The sequence below is a fragment of the Amphibalanus amphitrite genome, unplaced genomic scaffold, assembly GCF_019059575.1.
Source record: "Amphibalanus amphitrite isolate SeventyFive unplaced genomic scaffold, NRLGWU_Aamphi_draft 000019F_arrow, whole genome shotgun sequence".
NCBI classification, from domain to species: Eukaryota; Metazoa; Arthropoda; class Thecostraca; order Balanomorpha; family Balanidae; genus Amphibalanus; species Amphibalanus amphitrite.
The window spans coordinates 309,618-329,195 of record NW_024881515.1 but is presented as its reverse complement, the minus strand read 5'-3'; the positions used below and the strand labels follow the sequence as shown (position 1 = coordinate 329,195).

At 55.9% G+C, this 19,578-nt stretch overlaps 1 protein-coding gene across 7 annotated transcripts in view; it reads right to left on the bottom strand.

The window, feature by feature from the left end:
* Nucleotides 1–19,578, bottom strand: part of LOC122389129 (spectrin beta chain, non-erythrocytic 2-like) — a 106,969-nt gene that overhangs the window by 53,748 nt on the left and 33,643 nt on the right. For all 7 annotated transcript variants that reach the window (XM_043380846.1, XM_043380878.1, XM_043380869.1 and 4 more), the window contains exons 3-4: nucleotides 4,051–4,218; nucleotides 1,246–1,362 (exon numbers count right to left, since the gene is read on the bottom strand). In XM_043380846.1, coding sequence (XP_043236781.1) covers nucleotides 1,246–1,362; nucleotides 4,051–4,218 — 285 coding nt within the window. The remainder of the gene's footprint in view (nucleotides 1–1,245; nucleotides 1,363–4,050; nucleotides 4,219–19,578) is intronic.

Sequence of the window (19,578 nt, the reverse complement as noted above, 5' to 3'; positions counted from 1 at the left end):
GCAGCGGCGGCAGCAGAGGCGGCAGCGGCGACCGAGGGCCGGCTAGAAAGGCAACCCACTGCATCTGCGCAGCTCCCGAGCTGAGGTTCAGGCCACCGTTCGGCGCCCATAACCCGTCGGTATGCGGCCCACCTGTGGTCAAGACCCCCAGTCGCTCGGCACGGATCACCGGTCGACGCTACCCGTGACAACCCTCTCCCTCCCTCCTGACCCGGCACTCGGCAGTCGGCACTGCATGCAGCCGATGACCTACCGCCCTGCGCTCCTGACCCGGTAGTGCACCCCACCTCACCGCTGACCTGTCACCCCTACGGCGCCTCCCACACCCCTACCGATCGGCAGTCCCGGTGACCGGCGCCTCCCGCGCGGACAGGGACCGGCCGGCGGGTGTTTATTTACACGGGGCCACAGGGTTACGATCTGAGGCTGAGTCAGCCTCTGGCAGCCGCGCTCACCACGCGGTAACCTCCCCTCCCCTCACCAGCCGGACCGCGGCCGTCACCGCCGTCAGTTGCTGCTGCCAGCCCCGGGATGACGCCTCAGCGCAAATACACCGGCCTCAGCCGCCGACAGCCGACCGATCGAGACACAATGCGGCGTCGGCGGGCTGTCAGAGCCCGCTCCGGCCCTGTCAGCCGCTGCAGGGCCCGTCGGGACGCTGCAAACCCGCCTCCCCCGCCCCAGGGCGCTGAGAGGTGAACTAAGTGATGAGTGCGCGCCGGGTAGCGTTGCTGAGATGAGCTGCTGTCAGCTGGGGCTGATCGGCCGGCGATTAACCCGCATCAGGTGAAGAGTGCAGTGCAGCGTCGGCACTGCACCGGTGCTGACGAGGGTGATCTGCTGGGTGCTGACGTGGTAGGCGTCTAGAGACTCAGGTGGGGGCGTGTTGTTGCTGAGCGCTGAAGTACGTTGTTCCGATGGAGCGAGTAAGGCACATGATTATGAAGACTGTGAATTATGATGGCGATGGCGAGTTTGGCGAATTACTCTAAATTATTAATTATGAAGGCGAGTGAAGTGTTGATGATGTGATGGAGCTGGAGTGTAAGTTGACAATCAGCGCCCCTGATACGTACTGTGGGTGTCCATTCTGTACGGGCCGGCCCGATAATCGCACCTGCAGCCGTCTCTCAGTTTATCTCAGGCCCTCCCACCTGTCATCTCTGAAGCGGCCGACTCGGGAGACGCCGGCGATGCTATCGTGACACGCTGATTGCGCGGTGACGTATCGACTCGGGTACTTACGATGTCGATATCGATGACCTCGATCTGGAAGCGCAGGATGATGGTCCATATGAGGCCCAGTATCAGCCGCGGGTTGCCGTCCACTATGTCCTCGGCGCCGATACTCTCCAGACGCACCTGTCGGACGGGTCACAGGTCAGAGGTCAGGTCAGAGGTCGGGTCAGCTCAGCTCAGAGGTTGAGCCAGGGCAGAGGTAAGGTCAGAAATCAGGTCACCACCTATCACTACAAGCAAGCATCGCTTTAATATGAAATTCGTGTAAAAATATCTACTCGTATTGTCAGCCGTCCGAAATCTTCACGAAGTTGGGTCTGAAAATGGGTATGAGTGGACTAATCAGGTCACTAACGTAATGTTACAGATAAGGGGACCAACACTCCTATCAGGCCGGGCAATGCGGTACGACAGCATCACGCCTTGGTGAAATTGGTCGTCATATTCAAATAGAATAGACTCCATTCCAGGATGGCGCCATGACCGACGAACTCAGATGAAACGATTTCAATCACTGCGCACAGATGAGCTTGTATTCGATAACATCAGCCGAAACCAATCAGCCGGCGCGAACAGTCATTAACGAAGCCATCAGCGAGTGGGACAGGTCACGGCCCGCCTTCAGCGCCCACCCCAGCGGCGACTGGCAACCTAAGGTGAGGTCCGAGCGACTGCCAAAGACCAGACACGACCACAGGCTCTGTGATCCACCGCGACCGTCAAGGAGACCGTCACAGCGGTCCAGGGCCCGTTGTGCCGGCCAGGTAATAACCGTGAAGCCGTCAAGAGATCCATTCATGGCACGACCACAGAACAGCCACAGTCAGCCATGACCCAATCATAGCGAACGATGATCGTGGGCTCGATCATAGACCGGTCATAGAGCGGTCACAGCGCGGTAGGGCTTTGGCCATAGAACGGTCAAGAGCGTTCCCAGTCCGGTCATAGAGCCGGTCATGGAGCCGGTCATAGACCGGTCACAGCGCGGCCACGAAGCGGTTAAAGCGTGGCGGTTCGGCGGTGACCGTCCGCGGCTGGTCACAGCCGGCCGATCGAGCGGAGAGCGCCGCCGCCGTGCGGAGAGGGCCGCCGTCCGAGCCACACGATACCTACCGGCAGCCGCGGAGAGGGCCGCCACCGTGCGGGGATGGCCGCTGTCCAGTGTCTGGCCGCACGGTATCTACCGGCAGCCGCCGCCACTGGTTGGGGTGTGTGGGCCGCAGATACGGTACAGCCGGGCTGGCAGAAACGGCAGGCCGCGGATGGAACTCATCCAGAGACGCCAGATGGGCGGCTCAGCTCTGGATTCCAGGCCCAGCGTTCACTACTGCGGCGACTTTGTCTCAGTCCGCCGGCGCGGCGCGTCTCTGTTCGCCGGCCGTTTCCGTGCGTGTGGTAGGCCTCACATCTGGGCGTCGTCCTCCGCCAGGAGCGCCTCCCGCCGAGAGCGGACCACATGTGCCGGTGCCATGCACGGGGACGGCGGGCGGGGGCTGAGAGGGGGAGGTGAATCACGCCCAGTTCCGGCGGCCGCCCCGCCCCGCCCCGCCGCGCCCCGGTCATGAGTCGCGCCGCCGCCGAGCCAGTCATCGGATGGCAGAGGACGGCCGTCATTAGCATGCGGACTCGGCAACCTGATATATACATACACATACATAGCCGCCGCCGCCGCCAGCCCGGCCCGTCGTGTCGTCCTGCCGGGGCCCAGGGCTCTGGCCGGTGAGCGGTGGACACTGGCCGGCCCGGAGACTGCGCGACCGATGCATTAGCGCCGTCTAATTTATGTAACGATAGCACCTTCACCGTCCCTCTGGTGACCAGTTCGTGGAAAGCCACCTGTGGCCGGCGGTTAAACAGGGCCAGACATCCGTGTCACATTCAAATGGCGGCGTGACCTCGGCCTGATAATGTATACAGGCCGCTGTGGGCCGACCATCGGTCATAGGGTGTCGGCCGGCGGACGGCGGACGGCGGGGGCCGACCCGCCCCGGACGACAGGGGCCTCCCGGACCGAGAGCGGCAGTGCGGCCGGCTAGCCGAGAGGAGCAGCTGTCCGGCTTCTCAGCCATCTAAGGAGACTAGCTGTACAGCCGGCCGAGAGGACTAAAGCTGGACTACAGCCGGCCGAGTAGGACAAGCTGCCCGGCTGTTTGAGGAGCAGCTAGCTGCCCAGCTTCCACCGGACAACCATGCTATAAACCATGCAGCCTATGCGCTGACACGGCGCTGGGCTGCGGCACGGCTCCAGACGGCGCGGTTCGAGTTGCCAGGTGCAGTGGTCCGGCCGAAACCAACACCGGCCACTGATGCAACAGCCGCCGCCTGCCGCCGCTCCCACCGCGGCCCATTCACCGGCCGCCTGGCAACGGCTGCCAGATGTGGCGACCTTGCGGGGTCACGGGCCGGCCCGGCGGCCAGTCCGGCGGTCACCCCGCCCGCCGACAGTGCCAGACACAGTCACGGGACGGGATGAAGGGCAGAGTCATCATCGGTCGGGCGCCAACGGCGGACACAGGGCGACAGCACTCGGTATTTTCAGCACAGCCGGAGGACGACATCTTTGTCGCTGCGGTCTGTTTAGTGCTTGGAAATGTCTAAACCACGTTGTTCATTGTTAGACGTAAAACAGAACAGCTTTTCAAAGGTATGACCGGTCTCATAAAAGTGTTTGGAGGTCGTGCATTTTCAGTTTCTAATTGATGTGGCATCATAATAATGAGCTGTCACCAGGCAAAACATACCAAAACGCTCTAACGTTGACGATAAATGCCCTGCAACATCTCCCTCCACCCTTTGGTGTCCTGTCCGTACCTTGGTGTGCAGAAAGGCCAGCGACTTGTTGACGTTTTCAATTTTGTGCACACGCATTTTGCCGTTGTTTGGTTTGCCGAGCTTCTCGCCGGAGATGATCTCGAGGAGCCGCAGCAGTTTCCTGCCGTCGGCCAGGTCCGTGAAGATGTCCTCCACCTCCATACGAGTCTGCAAGAACACAGACGATAGGTCAGACGACAGACAGTGATCGAGCAAAACACACAGGGAGCTGGTCAAACGGAAAGACAGACACATAAACACTAGTAAAGGTCAAATCGTACTAGGAGTTGGTAAATTGCTAACGTTCTTCGCAAAGTACGCTAGGTTGCAGCTGCACGACGATGGTGTTGACAGAAACAGTGTTGTTTGGACGGCTGTCCTTGACCACCAAAAAGTCAATCCTTCTGGGGCCGTGATTAACCCGCGCCCTGGTGGGGTCTGTTTATAACGCGACCTGGTGGGGGGGGGGGCTATTTTTTGCCCCCCCCCCCTCGTATCTCCGAAACTACTGGACGGATCCGCAAAATTCAAACGGCGTTCGAAAGGCCTGTCAAATTTGTCGAGGGAAACCAAATTTCATTGACCTCGGGGTCACCGATGACGTCACAGGTCAGGTCAAAGATGAAATGTTTCACCGTTCACGGGTCTGCTAGGGAATGCGCTATAACACCGAGGAAAACGCATTTTGTCGATAATCAGCGATAGGGCGTCAGTTGCCTAGTAGATATGTTGCTATTAGAGGTCACTGACAAAACCAGGTCAGGTCACAGGTCAGGTCACCAAGGGTCACAGGTCAGGTCACATGAGCCCAACTTTACTAAGGTTGTGTGATGCATGTTTTATGGCCAATTTTTCATTTCCAACTCAATGGTGTTGGTTATAAGACTATCAGGTACGGCTTAGGTCACTTTCTGGTGAAGTTCAGGTCAAGGTCAGGTCAAGGTCAGGCCAAAAAAGGTCAAATTTTAAAGTTGATAGTTTTGCATAAAATGGGTATTGATTCGATGCAGCTCGTCACGGGGAGTCTAATGGTGGTCTTTGTTTTGCGCTACGGGGTCTAGAATTGCTAAAAATTGAGTTTGAAAATTTGACGTCATCAATTTTGAACAGTTTTTTCGCTATAACTTCGCCAAAAAAAGAGGTATCAATCTCAAATTTGGCATGTGGATGGAAGGCGGGAAGGACTATCACATATATTCCGGTTTTTTCGAAATTCAAATTTTTTTTGGATTTTTCGATTATTATATCCAAAAAGATTGTTTTTTGATTTTTGGGGGTCCAAATCCAAAAATTTCAAAAATCCGAGATAGCAGTTTTGTAGCCCTGTTGATTCTACAGCTTTTATGAATTGATCATTTTTCTGTATTTGCAAAGCTATAGGCCTGACAGCTCTTCCCGCGAAACCCTTTTTTGGGTCGAAAACGGCAGAACATGACGTCACTCTGACGTCATTTCCGGCCAACCTATCATAGCCTTTGGAAAAAATTTTGGTCACAATGTGTAAAATTGATGTCCGGGAGGGTACTGAAAGTTTGGTGACGATCGGCGCAGCGGTTCTGGAGATATATCGAAAAGTCTGGAGGGGGGGCAAAAAATAGCCCCCCCCCCCACCAGGTCGCGGGTTAAATCGGTGACAAACACCACACCACATCGATCGCTTTTCACGCCGCCGTGGCAGCTCCACCTGTCAGTGTCGCCGTTCGTCCAGCCGCGGTCCAGTGGTACCCCACCCCACCCCCGCCCCGTCTAGACACGGCCGATAAGACGGACAGGTGACACGGCCGGCCACTCTGCTGGCGTGCCGTGGCGGTCGTATACCGGGCCAAACACAACACGCCGTCCGGACCTGCCTCACCGACCGTGCACGGGATTACTACAGACACATCGAACCCGCCGCCGCCGCGGTCACCGAAAACCCCCGCCGTCCGGGACATCTCGTCCGTCAGCCGACATTTGGCCAGCGCCAAAACAGCAGAGATGCCTACGGCAAAAATGGGCGGGCCGCGACCGCACGTGCCTGGTGGGCCGACATTCAGCAGTAGGCGACAAGTTCGTTGGTAGATTGGTTAGCTGATTGTGGATTTACACTGTGCTTACTCTACAGTTCTACACCAAGTACCAAAAAATGCTGGCCGGAACTCTGATGCTTTTCCAAGAAACTAAGGATCGTCAAATTTCAATAAGCCCTGCCTCGCACATTTTCCAATCCTCCTCTCCCTGCAGAAAAAACCTAAACGACAGTAGTACCCGCCTACTGCAAGACCGTTAGAGACCGTCAAGCGCCCAGACTCGACAGTCGGCACCAAGCGACCCGACCGGGCCACGGGCCGCCCCGGGTCGCTCGGAACAGTTCCGGTCGCCGTGAGTGCGGTCGACACGACACACAGACGGTGTTTAACGCTCATTTCCGGGCGGACGTCCGCCTCCGGCCGTCGGCGACGGTGGAAAATGGAGGAATACATGACTAGGAGCAGAGAGGAAAGGTAGGGTGCAACACTGAAATGGACAGGGGCGGATGGAAGGCGCTCAGAACAGAAAGTGGCCAAGAGCAGGGCCTGAGAGGTGAGAAAAACGGACGCTAATTGAGTGACATCCATGCATGAAAAATGCGAGAAACGGTACAATATGCTGGTAAGCAATAGCCCAATTAACGCGAATATGAAATAACGACAAGTTAACAAGTCTTGTCATGAAAAACTATGAAAGCAAAGATGCCTTAAAAGGTATACAATATGTGGTAGCGCCGAGTACATAAAATATTGAACTATCCAAAGCCCGTGAGACTGCCTTTAATTGCAGACCCTCGGCGGGGCGTGGTGAGTTTGTCCGCAGCAGACTCCATCAGCTCTCCCACGGCCGCCGTCCGAGTTATGTGGGATGAACGGTCCGGTTCGGTCGGACGTCCCTCGCCCGGGGCGGCCGCTCGACAGAGACAGACGGACCGCGGGTAAAGCCGCCGGTATGTTCACAGGCCCGGCCGTCGGCACGGCGGCAGCGGAAACGATGGGAGAGATGGGGAGGAACGGGAAGGGAGTGGAGAGCAGCGGAGGGAGAAAGGCGGAGACAGAAAGCTGCAGGTGAGCCATTGGCAGCGGAACAAGCACGAACAGACAGAGGAACGTGAGGAGAACAGTATCATGCTGACTTTGACGAAGCGGAGCGCTTAGCACGCTGGCAATCGGCGGCCTTTGTGGCGCGACTGCGGCGCTCCCGGGCACAACAGCTGGCGGCGAGACCACGGCAACTCCTGCGGCAAAAACGGCGCGCCGGCCGGCTTTGTGGCGCGCGGCGCGCAGGGGCAGCCGTGGCCGCCGCCAGCCTCGGTCGCCGGGAGCCGGTCGGTGCGTAGTAACAGGCTGTGTATTGTGTAGCTGACTACTGGTGACCGCCGCCACCGCTCTGGAGTGTTGACACCTCTGAGAGTCCCAGGTCACCACTCACAGCCTCGCCGGAAATGTAGCGTCAGGCTCCCAGGGGACCAACAATAACACTCCTCCACCGACCGGTGTCTGAACGGCGCAGCGGGTCGAGGATCCCAAACAGAAGATAACCGTCTCAGCCAACAAACACGGACGCTTATTGAAACAGCAATTCGATTACAGACGATTCCCAAAACACGACTACGACGCAGCTTTAGCGGAAAACATTGAATAACCTGGCAGCTGGCACTGATGCCTCGGTGCCTTACCGTCTTTCGCCAAAAAATGCAGATGTCCCAGCACATACGGACTCCTATAATCCTTACGTTTCATTTCCACTTTGCAGCTTAGCATTTATTCGTGTCCATAAATAGAAAGCCAGAGGAAGGAGTGTCCACCATGGGCCATATCAAGATTATCCGTATCATCACATTGTTGGAGCATGCACGCTATTTTCACGTGCGGTTCCATGAATCACCTGTGACCCGCTCGGCTCTCGAGGATCGCGCCGGGTCGCAGCAACGTCCACAAACACGTTACATCAGCCGGAGAGTGTGGTGAGCAGTGAGCACAGCGGTCGGCAGAGGAGCCGCTCAGCAGGCGATTGTTTGACAATTCCTAGCCGGCAAACGACGGTTCAGCGGGACCGGAGTCAGCTGCTGGGACTAGACTCCCGCCCTCGGACCAGGCTCAGCCTTTCGACCCCGGTGGACAGGTGGACCAGTGGACACTGGACAAGTGGGCCTGTGGACCAGCTGTCACCGACGGACGGCACAGGGCGCCCGACGACCGGTCCATCGGCGGCCATCCATCCAGCTTAGCCACTAAGACGACTTGAGACGACGCTAAGCGGCCGCCAGTGAATCCAATTTACCCGGCTCACTCGAGCCGACTCACTCGAGCTGGTACAGTGGCCAATGGTGAGAGTTTCGGCGGCTGTCGATAGATACCGCCGCCGCCGGCCTGGCACGGCGCGACTGACGGCCGATAACAGGGCACATCACTGAACGTTGCACAACGGGCAGCTGCAGAACTGAGGCGCACTTTATTGACGTCGCAGGCAAACATTACCGTTTACTCAGTCAGCGGCAGTGGCGAGATAGACGACTGACAAAGTCCAGGCAACTGCAATTGCAAACGAATGGCAAGCCGGACCTGCAGCAGCCGTGCCAACAAGTCGGACGATTTCTTTGACATGAAAACCGGAGACTGACGACTGGTGACAGTTGCATTAAGTCAACAAAAGAAAAATTATGGTTTTTCAGTGTGCCGGCCACACTGTCAGTGATGGACAAAATGTGATGGACAAAGTGGCCCGTCGATGCCGAATGATGAACTCGACCGAGTGCATAATAAAAGCGGAATTATCTTTATTTTCGATCCCAGTATTCTCGATAAATCTAAGGAAATAGCTAGGTGAGTCGCTTTTAATACAGTAGGATTCCTAATTGGCTAAGCCAAACCCTTGTTCACAAAGGCTTTACAAACAATTAAACGGTAATGCATACATTTGTATTACATCAATTAGCTTCAAAGAGAATAAGCAGCGAGCATTGCCATATTTACACCAAGGGATTGTGTTTGAAAGTTTTATCGCACCATCATGTCTGCTGCATCTATGCGCCATAAATCGGTAGGATGACAAGCTTTTCATTGTATTTCTGACGCATGTTACAGTCAACACTCAGCAGTACCGGTGTGACAAACGGATTAGCCTTAAAATTGTGTAGCACAACAAAGGAACGATCCGTGTCACCGATACAAGCAAGCATGGACATCTAAAAATGGAGATAAGCCAGTGTCTCACAGACGTTCTTCAAAACGACTTCGGCTAGGCATGCAGTCGCACACGACCACAAAGCCGTGAACCACAACAACGTTTAGCGAGTACAAAGCCTGATGTTTACCGTCCATGACTGATCAAAGCATCCATAACAAAAATAAAGTGATGTTCGCAACATTCCCATAACCGCGCCGCATTCCGGCCGGGCTGTGGGCCCGTCCGCCGATAAACCTGCGGCTCTGCCCGGCCGGCGCGGCGGCTGGAGCGGCGACGGCAGGCAAACTGCCGGGCCTCGGCGGGCCATTACCCCACGGTGGCTGCGTCCGGGCCGGCCGGCGGTCCATCATCGGCGCCACTGCGGCCGCCGCCGGCCGACCGTGCCATCTCTCTCCTCTCCCTCTATCCTCCCATCCGCCGCCGGTCCGCGTCCATTAGCGGCGCGCTGCGCGCCTGGCGCCGCCCGTCATCCCATCACCGGCCGACTTCACAGCCCGACACCATAACCATCAGCCACCGCAGCCGGCGCCGAGTGACGTCACCAATGACCCGGGTCATCACACCGCCCGCCGCCCCACCCGGCGCTCCGCGGCATCTCGGGCGCGGCTGGGTTTCCGGCCGGCTCTCTGGCGCTGAAGGTCACGCGGCCGGCCGTGTTTTGGACGGCGGCAGAGGGGCGGAGCGGCGCTCTCCGGGGCGCCGGTGAACGGGCGTACAGTCTGTCTTAAAAGTACCGCGCAAAGTGACGGTGGATCCATCGAGCCTGACTGAGCAAGGGCCTTTTAATTTGGATCACCGAAACAATTGGCATCCTTGTCCATTCCCTAGGTCAATTGGTCGGTGACTTTTAAATTAAAACAGGCCCTTTCTCGGTCAGGCTTGATGGATCCACCGTCACTTTGCGCGGTACTTTTAAGACAGACTGTACACGGCCCGCGCGGCATCACGTGGCCCGCGGTACGGCGGTTCGGCGGCTCGGCAGGCCCGCCACACCCCTGGGAGCCTCCAACTCTCTGCCGCCGTCACTGACGGAGCACTGCATGGTCCGTCCGTCTGTCCGTTCGTCTGTCCGTCACCCGTCGGCTCCGACATGACCTCGCGGCGTGTCCGCCGGCGCCGCCCTCTCAGCTCGGCCGCGTGCGAGCCGGGCGGGGGGCGGCGCCGGCGGTCCCTCAGAGGTGCGATACGGCACAGCAGTCGGCGGCGCCTTGTAAGTGATGTGCGGCACTGCAGCCGGCGCGTGCAGCACGGCACGGCCAAGGCGCCGGCGGTCCGCCACTTCAGTCACCTGCCTAATGAGGCGTGGGGCAGCGACGGCGGCACATTTATACAGCAACGGGCGGCAGGCAATAGAGACCAGAGAGATGGCACTCATGGCAGGACCGGTGACATACAATAGCATGGGTCGCATTGAGCGTGTGTGTTGTCAGGCCCACGCTTTTTTTAAAGTATCGACCCTAAAATGAAACTCACATTTCCGCAAATGCCAAACAAGAAGGCCAGAATATATCATCGTCTCATGTCAAATTTCATGAACACCGCACAGAAGCTGGTGTGGTCAAACTGTGCGCTGTCCAGTGTGCACTAGGGTGTGTCACTAGAAACAGATCAAGCGCTTCCGCTGATTTTCCTTGTCCCTGTGTCTATGGAAGCCCATTGGTGCAGTTCTTTTTTCCATGCATCGAAAATTCGATCGGCGCCGGCTGAAAGAAGTTCGGGATTTATCGTGGCGCCCGGCGTTGCAGTCTCCATGTCTGGCGTAATGCGTTTGATGACACTAACACCAGCCGCGCGCGTCTTCGCCTGTTAGCGTCGACAGACGCTGTCAACACGGATGTAAGCAATGCAAACGAGACAGTATCCTCTATTTAGACAACGGTTAGGTACACAGAAAAGATGCATCTTTGCCATTCAATAGCAAACTGAATTCAACTGAATTAGCATTTGCCGACCTTGCATGGTTCAGGGGACCGATTTTCTTGCAGGCCTCCTTTGCGGAGATGTTGCCCGTCCGCACGGCTCTGGTGAGCTGGTACGGCAGGAGTTGGTCGCTGCCGAGGTCGGCGATGATGTTGTCCGGCAGTTCCAGCTCTGGGCCGCTCACCGGTCGGAACTTCACGGGAGAAAGACGGTGCACGGAGCAGCCGGCTGTCTTGCCCATTGCCCAACGGCCCCGTGAATGATCCGGGTCCACTGGTTTTGCCGTCCAAGTTCTGGAACACTTCCCTGAGTACGAGTACAAGCTCATTCGAGTGCAGCTGGCAAACAAACAAATGGACCGTTTTCTCTTGAATAAGCTCCAAAAGTCGGCATATTCCACCAGATCTGCCCGTATTGACAGCCGCGCCATCGCAGCCTATTAGTCAGAGTGGCAACGTTTATCAGCTCATTGGCTTGACCAATGGCTTTACCCGAAATTGGCGTAAAGTTGGAGAGATATTCGTTTCCTGGTTCTGCTACATTAGCCACATGTTCCTCGGTTGCCCTGTAGCCGCCTCGGCCCGTGCTAGTTTGATAATGCCTTCCATCAAAGTACATGGCCTTGAGCTCAGCGTCGCTGTGTTGTTGGTCCCGCGCGGCCACTGTACTTTGTCTCACCCGGCATCTTTCTCTCCATACTTTTTCGGGTCGACCAGCAATTCTGTTTTGCCGCTCGCTACGCGACCGATATCCATCTGAAAACCGTTGATGACGGCCGCTACAGCACGGTTGGATAAACCATACCTGTCAGTCAGCTGCCAGTGCAGTGCATATCATCATCGTTTGAGTCTTTGATGCATTCCTTCATCTCAAATTCACTTGTGACGTCTTCATTGTCATGACGTCATGACGCTGTCGTTGGTGTCGGTCGCTGCCGATGAGTCTACCTGGCCTGTCTCGTCGATATTGACGCCGTTGGAATAGGTACGGAGGTAGGAAGGACCAGCTTGATCCACGTCGCCCCTCCCCTCGTTCCGCCCCCGTCTCATTCTAAGGCTCTAAGTCTTACGTCGTTTCCTCGTCTCCTCGCAGTCCACACCACCTGCAGTCTCAACTTCCGAACTCCTCTCTGGTCTCGAAGGAATGCTAATTCCACTGGCGGTACCCGGTTTGAAAGTGGACAGGTATAGCTTCGCCGATCTTTACAGCGGCAGCGGGCGATGTCAAAAAGCTTACGAAACAGACTCGCTTCAGAAAGACTTTGTTTCGTTTGTCCCTCCCGCATTCTTTTGGGTACCTTGTTCGATCGGCGAAATCTTTCGTAGACTTGCTTTACCTTCCGAACCACATTGTGCATTTGTATCGTTGGTATGCCCTCACTCGACCACATTGCAACCACCGCTTCCGCTGCTTCACGTAAACATGCAGTGACTGTCCGCTCACTTTTTCTATCCCCTGCCAAGAGTCTCACATAGTTCACTACATCTCTGTTTGTAGGCAGCTGATTTACCGGCAGCACACTGGGAGACCCGATAACAAAATGTTTCGCCTTGCTTCGCAACGGCTGGGCATCACTGCGGCACGGATAGTCCGATTCGATTGCGCCACACGCACTTCTGCTCACGCTGCAGCTGAAACCAGACTCACCCACGTTCTTCGCAAGCTCGTGTGCCTCGGAGAGACAGCACATGACTCGAAAGCCGACACATTGTGTTGCCGACGGAGGGGTGATACCCGAGACCCCGCTCGCGTTGCCCTCTGTCCATCCGTGCTCTCATTCTCCCTGCCCCACTCGTGATAGTCTTGCCAAGGCTGCAGCGTGATCCTATTATATGAATCATCTGTGGGTCCCTGAATGGCCTCAACACATTAAGATAACAATATGTTTCGTCCGACGTCCATTTAAACAAGAAATAGCAATCGTATTTTAACCGTCAAACGGTGTTGGCCGCTACAGGCCGACGGCGAGTCATATGGCTGGTGTTAGCGCTACGGTACGCATTGTGTTCAGTATGGAGACTTCAACGCCGGGCGCCACGGGAAATGTCGAAATTGATTGGGCCCGCGCCGCCTGAATTTTCGGTGCAGCGAAAAAAGAACAGTGCCAATGGGCTTCAATGAACCCAGGGACAAGGAATATCCGCGGAAGCGCTTGATCTGAGACAAAAATATTAGATATGACACACCCTAGTGTGCACTATCCGAGCTGTGTGAACGCCCACAGCCGCCGGACTGAGTGTCGGCTTCAGATAACGGACAGCGCCGGCCGGTCGAGTGCAGTGTCAACTCCCGGCCGACGCCATTGACGGTCCGTCAACCCTCCAACCTGTCAGCCGCCATCAGATGACGGATATATGAGCTCCGCGGTCGGGAGATATGACGGCTGAGTGGGGAGGTGACCATCGCCTCACTGGATTGTCATCATCCAACAGACACCTGAACGCGGCACGTGCCGGGCCGGCGGCGGCCGAGCGCAATCGAGCCCGATCCAGCGCATACCGGATGGCCGGCAATCTTATCAGGAGTGAAGCCGCCGGGCCATGCGGGCACGCGCCTATCGCAAACCGTTCTGTTTAGCCTCCAGCGCGCCAGACTGAAGCGGTCGCTATTGGTGCGGCGTGAAATTCCAGCTGAGTCTGCCATTGCTTTACTTCCTTTGTGTGTGGAGAGCAAACAGGCGAGTGGCACTTTTAATCATGAATGCGCGCTATTTCGCTCCGCCTGAGCTGGCGCCCGGTCAGTGTATCGGGACACGGCGCTGAATGTGATGAGTCCGCCGCTCGTGACCGGGGCGCTCAGCGGCCGCCGTGAGCCGCGCATCCCGGCCGTGATGGGCACAATGCACCGGATCGGGCCAGTCACGGCCGGTCTCAGCCGGTCGGTCGGAGCGCCTCACACTGCCCCGGGCGCCGACTGGCGGTACTCGGCCGTCCGGTGTCCGTTCGGTTCGACCGGGACTGGGACGGCCTGCTGACCTCTACACCACTGCCCGTTCGGCCGCTGTTTCAGTAGTCGGCTACGGCAGGCCGCGGAGGTCTGTCGACGCCTTGCAGTTCTCACTGCTCGGCAGCTGTCTCAGCGGACGTCCGGTTGCACGCCGTTGCGCGCTGTGGCGCCGCAATAGCTGGGTCTGGCCACTCAGCTGCCCCTCCAAGTCACCAAACACCTGGCCACAATTAGGCTCCCCACCGCCCAGCAGTCTGGTGCAGACGCCGCCGACGTGACGGGCAGGCGTGGCGGCCGGGCCGGGGCGGGGGCGGGGGCGGGGGCGGCGGCCGGAGAGGGTCGGTTTCCCATAACCCCATTCCGAGACAGCGGATGTCGGCCACCGGTCGGCAGCGTGCCGGTCCAGGAGGCTAATTGGCGGCGGCGGCGGGGGCGGCTGCAACAGCTGGACCCGCCAGCTGCGACTGTTGACGGCTAGCGTATGAGGATTGGGGATGGAGTGTGAGAATACCGCGCGGAACAAATACAGAAGGGGTAATACAAATGTAGAAGGGTGGATAGCTGAAGAGTGGAGACAATACTAGCCAACTGACAGAGTCGTCCGCTCAGCAGAGCATCACTACTCACCAGTCTTACCAGATGGATAGGAAAGAATGTTGTTACAGCAGCGCACCAAGTCCATGCCACCCCACAGTCCGCGGACCGTTACGTCCTTATCATACAGCCACCGCCCGCAGCTACGCTGCATAAAACTGCTACTCTATGTAACTAGCAGTTTTATTCGCCGCGCCTGCAGACTGCGTGCACCAAACTTCGCTTTCGCCGTCAAACGCTGCACACCGCAAAAATGCAGCACTGAATTGAATGCGTTTCACATGTCAGCCATGCACACATCGCAGGCGCAGCCATGCAACTGCAACTACGTAATGCCCGACGTATGCGCTGAGTAAAATTAACTCTCACGCGGCATGAGACTAGCGCTGCCATATTTAGCAGCAGCGTTTCCTTTTCGGCCGATGTCGCGGTGTCGCGGCGGTCCACCGGTGACTCGGCAGGTCTGGTGGACCTCGCGTGCGCCGGCCGTCCGCGCTGTCGCCGGCACTGGAGCGTGCACTTCGTGACACCACTGGTGCCGAATTTTCACCGGGACGAGTGTCACTAATCAGCAGACCAGCTCTTACCTTTGTTGGTGTCTGCCTGCCGTCCACAACGACATGATGAGGCGCTGGCAGCCAAATGCCACAGACCACGACCACCCTATGTCGTGGTAAACAAATAACGCCCGATCATCGCATATGGCTGATTGTCATTGCCGTGGGAATAGCACTGGGTTTGGTTGGCGATTCACAACTACTAGCAACCGTTCTGTTGTGACTTGTGACTGAAGCTCGTTAAATAACGGACACACAGTTGACCGCATTGCTTGCATTGTAAATGGCAGTAATTGAAACACTAACTATATAGGCATGCCGATAGCCGTTTCAAAAATTTATTTATACTGATATGCATTTATATAGGCGGCCTGCGGATGTAACGTAGGTACTTAGGTATGCGGAACATAGATATGGTGTCATGACGGTTTACGAGGCCTCTACTTCTCACATTTTGCTATTCCAGATTTCAATAGAGCTTTGGTGTCTCATTTTAGCAAAACAACAAAGAATATCATCTCTTCGTCACTTTACACCTTAACCGCTGCAAATTTCAAAGCACGAACCAGTCTAAGATCACCCACCGTGCTGAACAAAATTGACGGCTATGTAGCATTTACATTGTAATATAAGCCCTTGTTCTGTCTAAGGCGACATCGTTTATCGCACCATCAGGTGAAGCTAAAGGGGTATTTACAGCCATGAACTGTAACACTCGTTGTTTACCACTCTATCGTCACCACAATCTTTGTGACCATAAGCACTAAGCAGACAACCTTCGTGCCCCACTAAAGGCGCAACAATAGTAAAACAGCGCTGGGGCATAGTACTGAGCCGAACAGCGCAAAATTGGCAATCTGGGCTGCATCCAACGTCCGATAATGCCGCTTGGGTTATCGATTCCACTTTCTTTGAAGGAGCTACGAGCTTCCACGTAGTAAGTTACTACTGCGAATACTACTAACTTGTGCAATATGCATGTGCAACGCAATTCCGTCATGAGTACACAGCAAAACGCAACCGAAGCTCGAGCACTTATGCGCTAATCCTACGATAGGAGACATTCAAACGCAGCCTCGGCGCCGCCTCCATCCGATACGATACGATACACGGAATTTACGACAGGATATAATTCAGCTATCAGCCGTCTCGTAAACCCGCGACCGATACAGGAAAAATGGAGCGATAAATTCTTACAGCTTCCTTACGACGTCATCCGTGACGCCGGTCGAGTCCCAAAAATCTCCGGGATGCCGGCCCTGAGAGGATCCTGGTTGAACGCTCCCGCTGAATCCACGGAAGCAGCGGCGCCGCGCGTCACACATAGTGGAGAGCGGGGCCGTCCGACCACGATGGGACTCTGACCACTACAGCAGAGATACCTCCACTCGACTCTTCGGCATCTCTGTGCTACAAATCCGTACCACAGCGCCGCGGCAGTGTCCCACGGACCTCCCCGACCTACCGCACGCGTCCGCAGCAGGATGGAGTTGTCAGGGCGACTTCCGGCAGGGACCGGCTCATCTGTCTGTGCCGCCGTCGCCCCAACACGGCTGGGTCAACACCGCACCGGGTGAGGGGGACCTACCGGGATCTACATGGCGGGGGAGGAGCGGGGATCCGAGCAGTGCGGAGCATGAGGTAAAGGATAACTGGTGAAAACGATTGTTGGACTTCGGGAAGAAGGAGCGCCAGGCTGTAGTGATTTGCTAAGCCAACAAGGATGTTCGGGGATTGAGTGAGTATTGCGGGCAATCACAGCCCAAATTGTTCAATCGTTCATCATCAGGATGGTATAACATGCATCTTTTCACCACGGTCATCTTTTTGTAACTACAAGAGGTACATTATAAATCCTAAATAATCCGCCGTGTGCGACGTAGTCACTTTGTAGCGCTTATTGCGGCGGCGGCCGTTGACCTACGGCCGTGAAATTTTACAGCGATGTGGGCCACATCTACACGTAGGTCGTATTAACTTTTGGACATGATGCGGCCAAGGGTGCGCCCGCGGCGCGTGCTCGCGTGCCCATAGGGTTAACATTAGAATCGGCAAAAACACGCTATTGCTCGGGAACGGTAAGGTCTACGGGGGTGAAATTTTCACTGCAAGTCGGACGCGTGCACTCATTTGTCGTATTAAATTTTCGAGGGGGTTGGTTCAGCGGTGTGCACGTGGTGGGGCCGCGACCGGCGCCGAGCAGAGGGCACGTGCTTTAGGCTCAGTTGTTCGCTTAGAAAACTGAGTGAAAAGCATCAGAGCCAACGAAGGCCGACACAAGGCACCGCTCGCCAAGGGGATTCGCCAGTAAATACAATTAATTTGTTTTTGCAATATCTCAGCCGTTTCTGGGCCGATTTAGCTGAAACTTGGACTGTCGGTGGAAGTGTAGTGTAGGGTAGGGTAGGGTAGGGTAGCGTAGGGGATTGTAGGGTAGGGTTGGGTAGGGGATTGTAGGGTAGGGTAGGGGATTGTAGGGTGGGGTAGGGTAGGGTAGGGTAGGGTAGGGTAGGGTAGGGTAGGGTAGGGTAGGGATTGTAGGGTAGGGTTGGGTAGGGGATTGTAGGGTAGGGTAGGGTAGTGTAGGGTAGGGTAGGGTAGAGTTAAGTAGGGTACAGTTAGGTAGGGTAGGGTAGGGTAGGGTAGGGTAGGGTAAGGGTAGGGTAGGGTAGGGTAGGGTAGGGTAGGGTAGGAGTAGGGTAGGGGTAGGGTAGGGTAGGGTAGGGTAGGGTAGGGTAGGGTAGTGTAAGGGTAGGGTAGGGTAGGGTCGGGTAGGGTAGGGTAGGGTAGTGTAGGAGTAGGGTAGGGTAAGGGTAGGGTAGGGTGGGGTAGCGTAGGGTAGGAGTAGGGTAGGGTAGGGTAGGTAGGGTAGGGTAGGGTAGGGTAGGTAGGGTAGTGGTAAGGTAGGGTAGGGTAGGGTAGTGTAGGAGTAGGGTAGGGTAGTGTAGGGGTAGGGTAGGGTAGGGTAGGGTAGGGCAGGGTAGGGTAGTGTAGGGGTAGGGTAGGGTAGGGTAGGGTAGGGTAGGGTTGCGTTCAGTAACATCCTAACTTACAAAGGGCTCGAACAACTCGCATGCATCACCATCATACTTTACAGTTCAATTAAAAGCAGTTACCCAGTTCTACAAAAATCATACCAATAAAAATGCAAGTTTCTACACCCAAACTAATGCATCCGTTAATCATACATATCAAAACATACAGTTATCGCGTAAACCTGTACCTCTAAACCTTGTAACTAACCGTGTATATGTGGTTGCCAATCTCATACTGTGAGAAATGTTAGATCGTGACACTGACTGTCGACAGGCTCGTCTTTGCTCCTCTAGACAGTTTTCAGCTGGAAGGAATTTCCTTTCCAGGTGGATTTCTGCAAGTTCGCAGCGACCGCAAGTCAAGGTGATGAGACTTTGCCGAGGTTTTTCCCGAACTCGCCACGGAGGCAGTCGGTGAGAAATCTGCATTGAAGTGAGCGGACAAAGCACCTGGTCACACGAATACGGCAGTCAGTTGAGCCAGCCGTAATCGTCCAGCGCGACTAGACGAGCCGATATTGCCAGTTTGCGGTGAATAAGCTGCAGTATAGAGGCAAACGACACTCAGATGACCAAAAAATTGGTCATGATCTCGTGAGAAAATGCCGGATCATTCGTACCCTAACGGCACGAATGACAACATCATCATTTTTTCTAATCCTGATGTATCTTCTTCCCACCCTGAAGTGACGGTCGCCGTTGGTTGAAAATTGAAATGTGCAATAAAATGTACCGCATCACGTTTGCTCAAAAACGTGCATCAATAGAATATGTGGTATGACGAGTATAAAGCCGGGAAATGGAGATAAGAGTAAGGAAGATGAGTACGTGACAGTTTATCATATCTGCCAGCATCATAGAGTGACGGGACCATCTGCAATGCGCGGGCTCATAGCACACATCCGCGTCAAAACAGTCGCAAAAACGGGCACCGTCTCATCCTCCAACCACGCAAGAAACAGAGGGGGAACGGAAACACCTTCCTTTAACCCTACTCCTACGTCCATGTGAAGAGGGATGCCGGCGAACAGCGGGCGGTGAGCGGAGAAGGGCGTGTCCGGTCGGTGGCCCGGTGGGATCCCGGTGAGCTCAGGGCGTGTCCGAGGCCACCAGGTCGTGACCGGCCGCTGCCGGTAACCGCCACAGCGCCGTTATGGGGCCAGCGGCACGCGCCGAGCGGTGAGACGGCCGCTTTTCAGAAGAGGGGCCGGGCCGGAGACGGAGACGGGATGACTGCAGATACAGGAATAGAGATGAAGACGGGACTGACTGAAAAC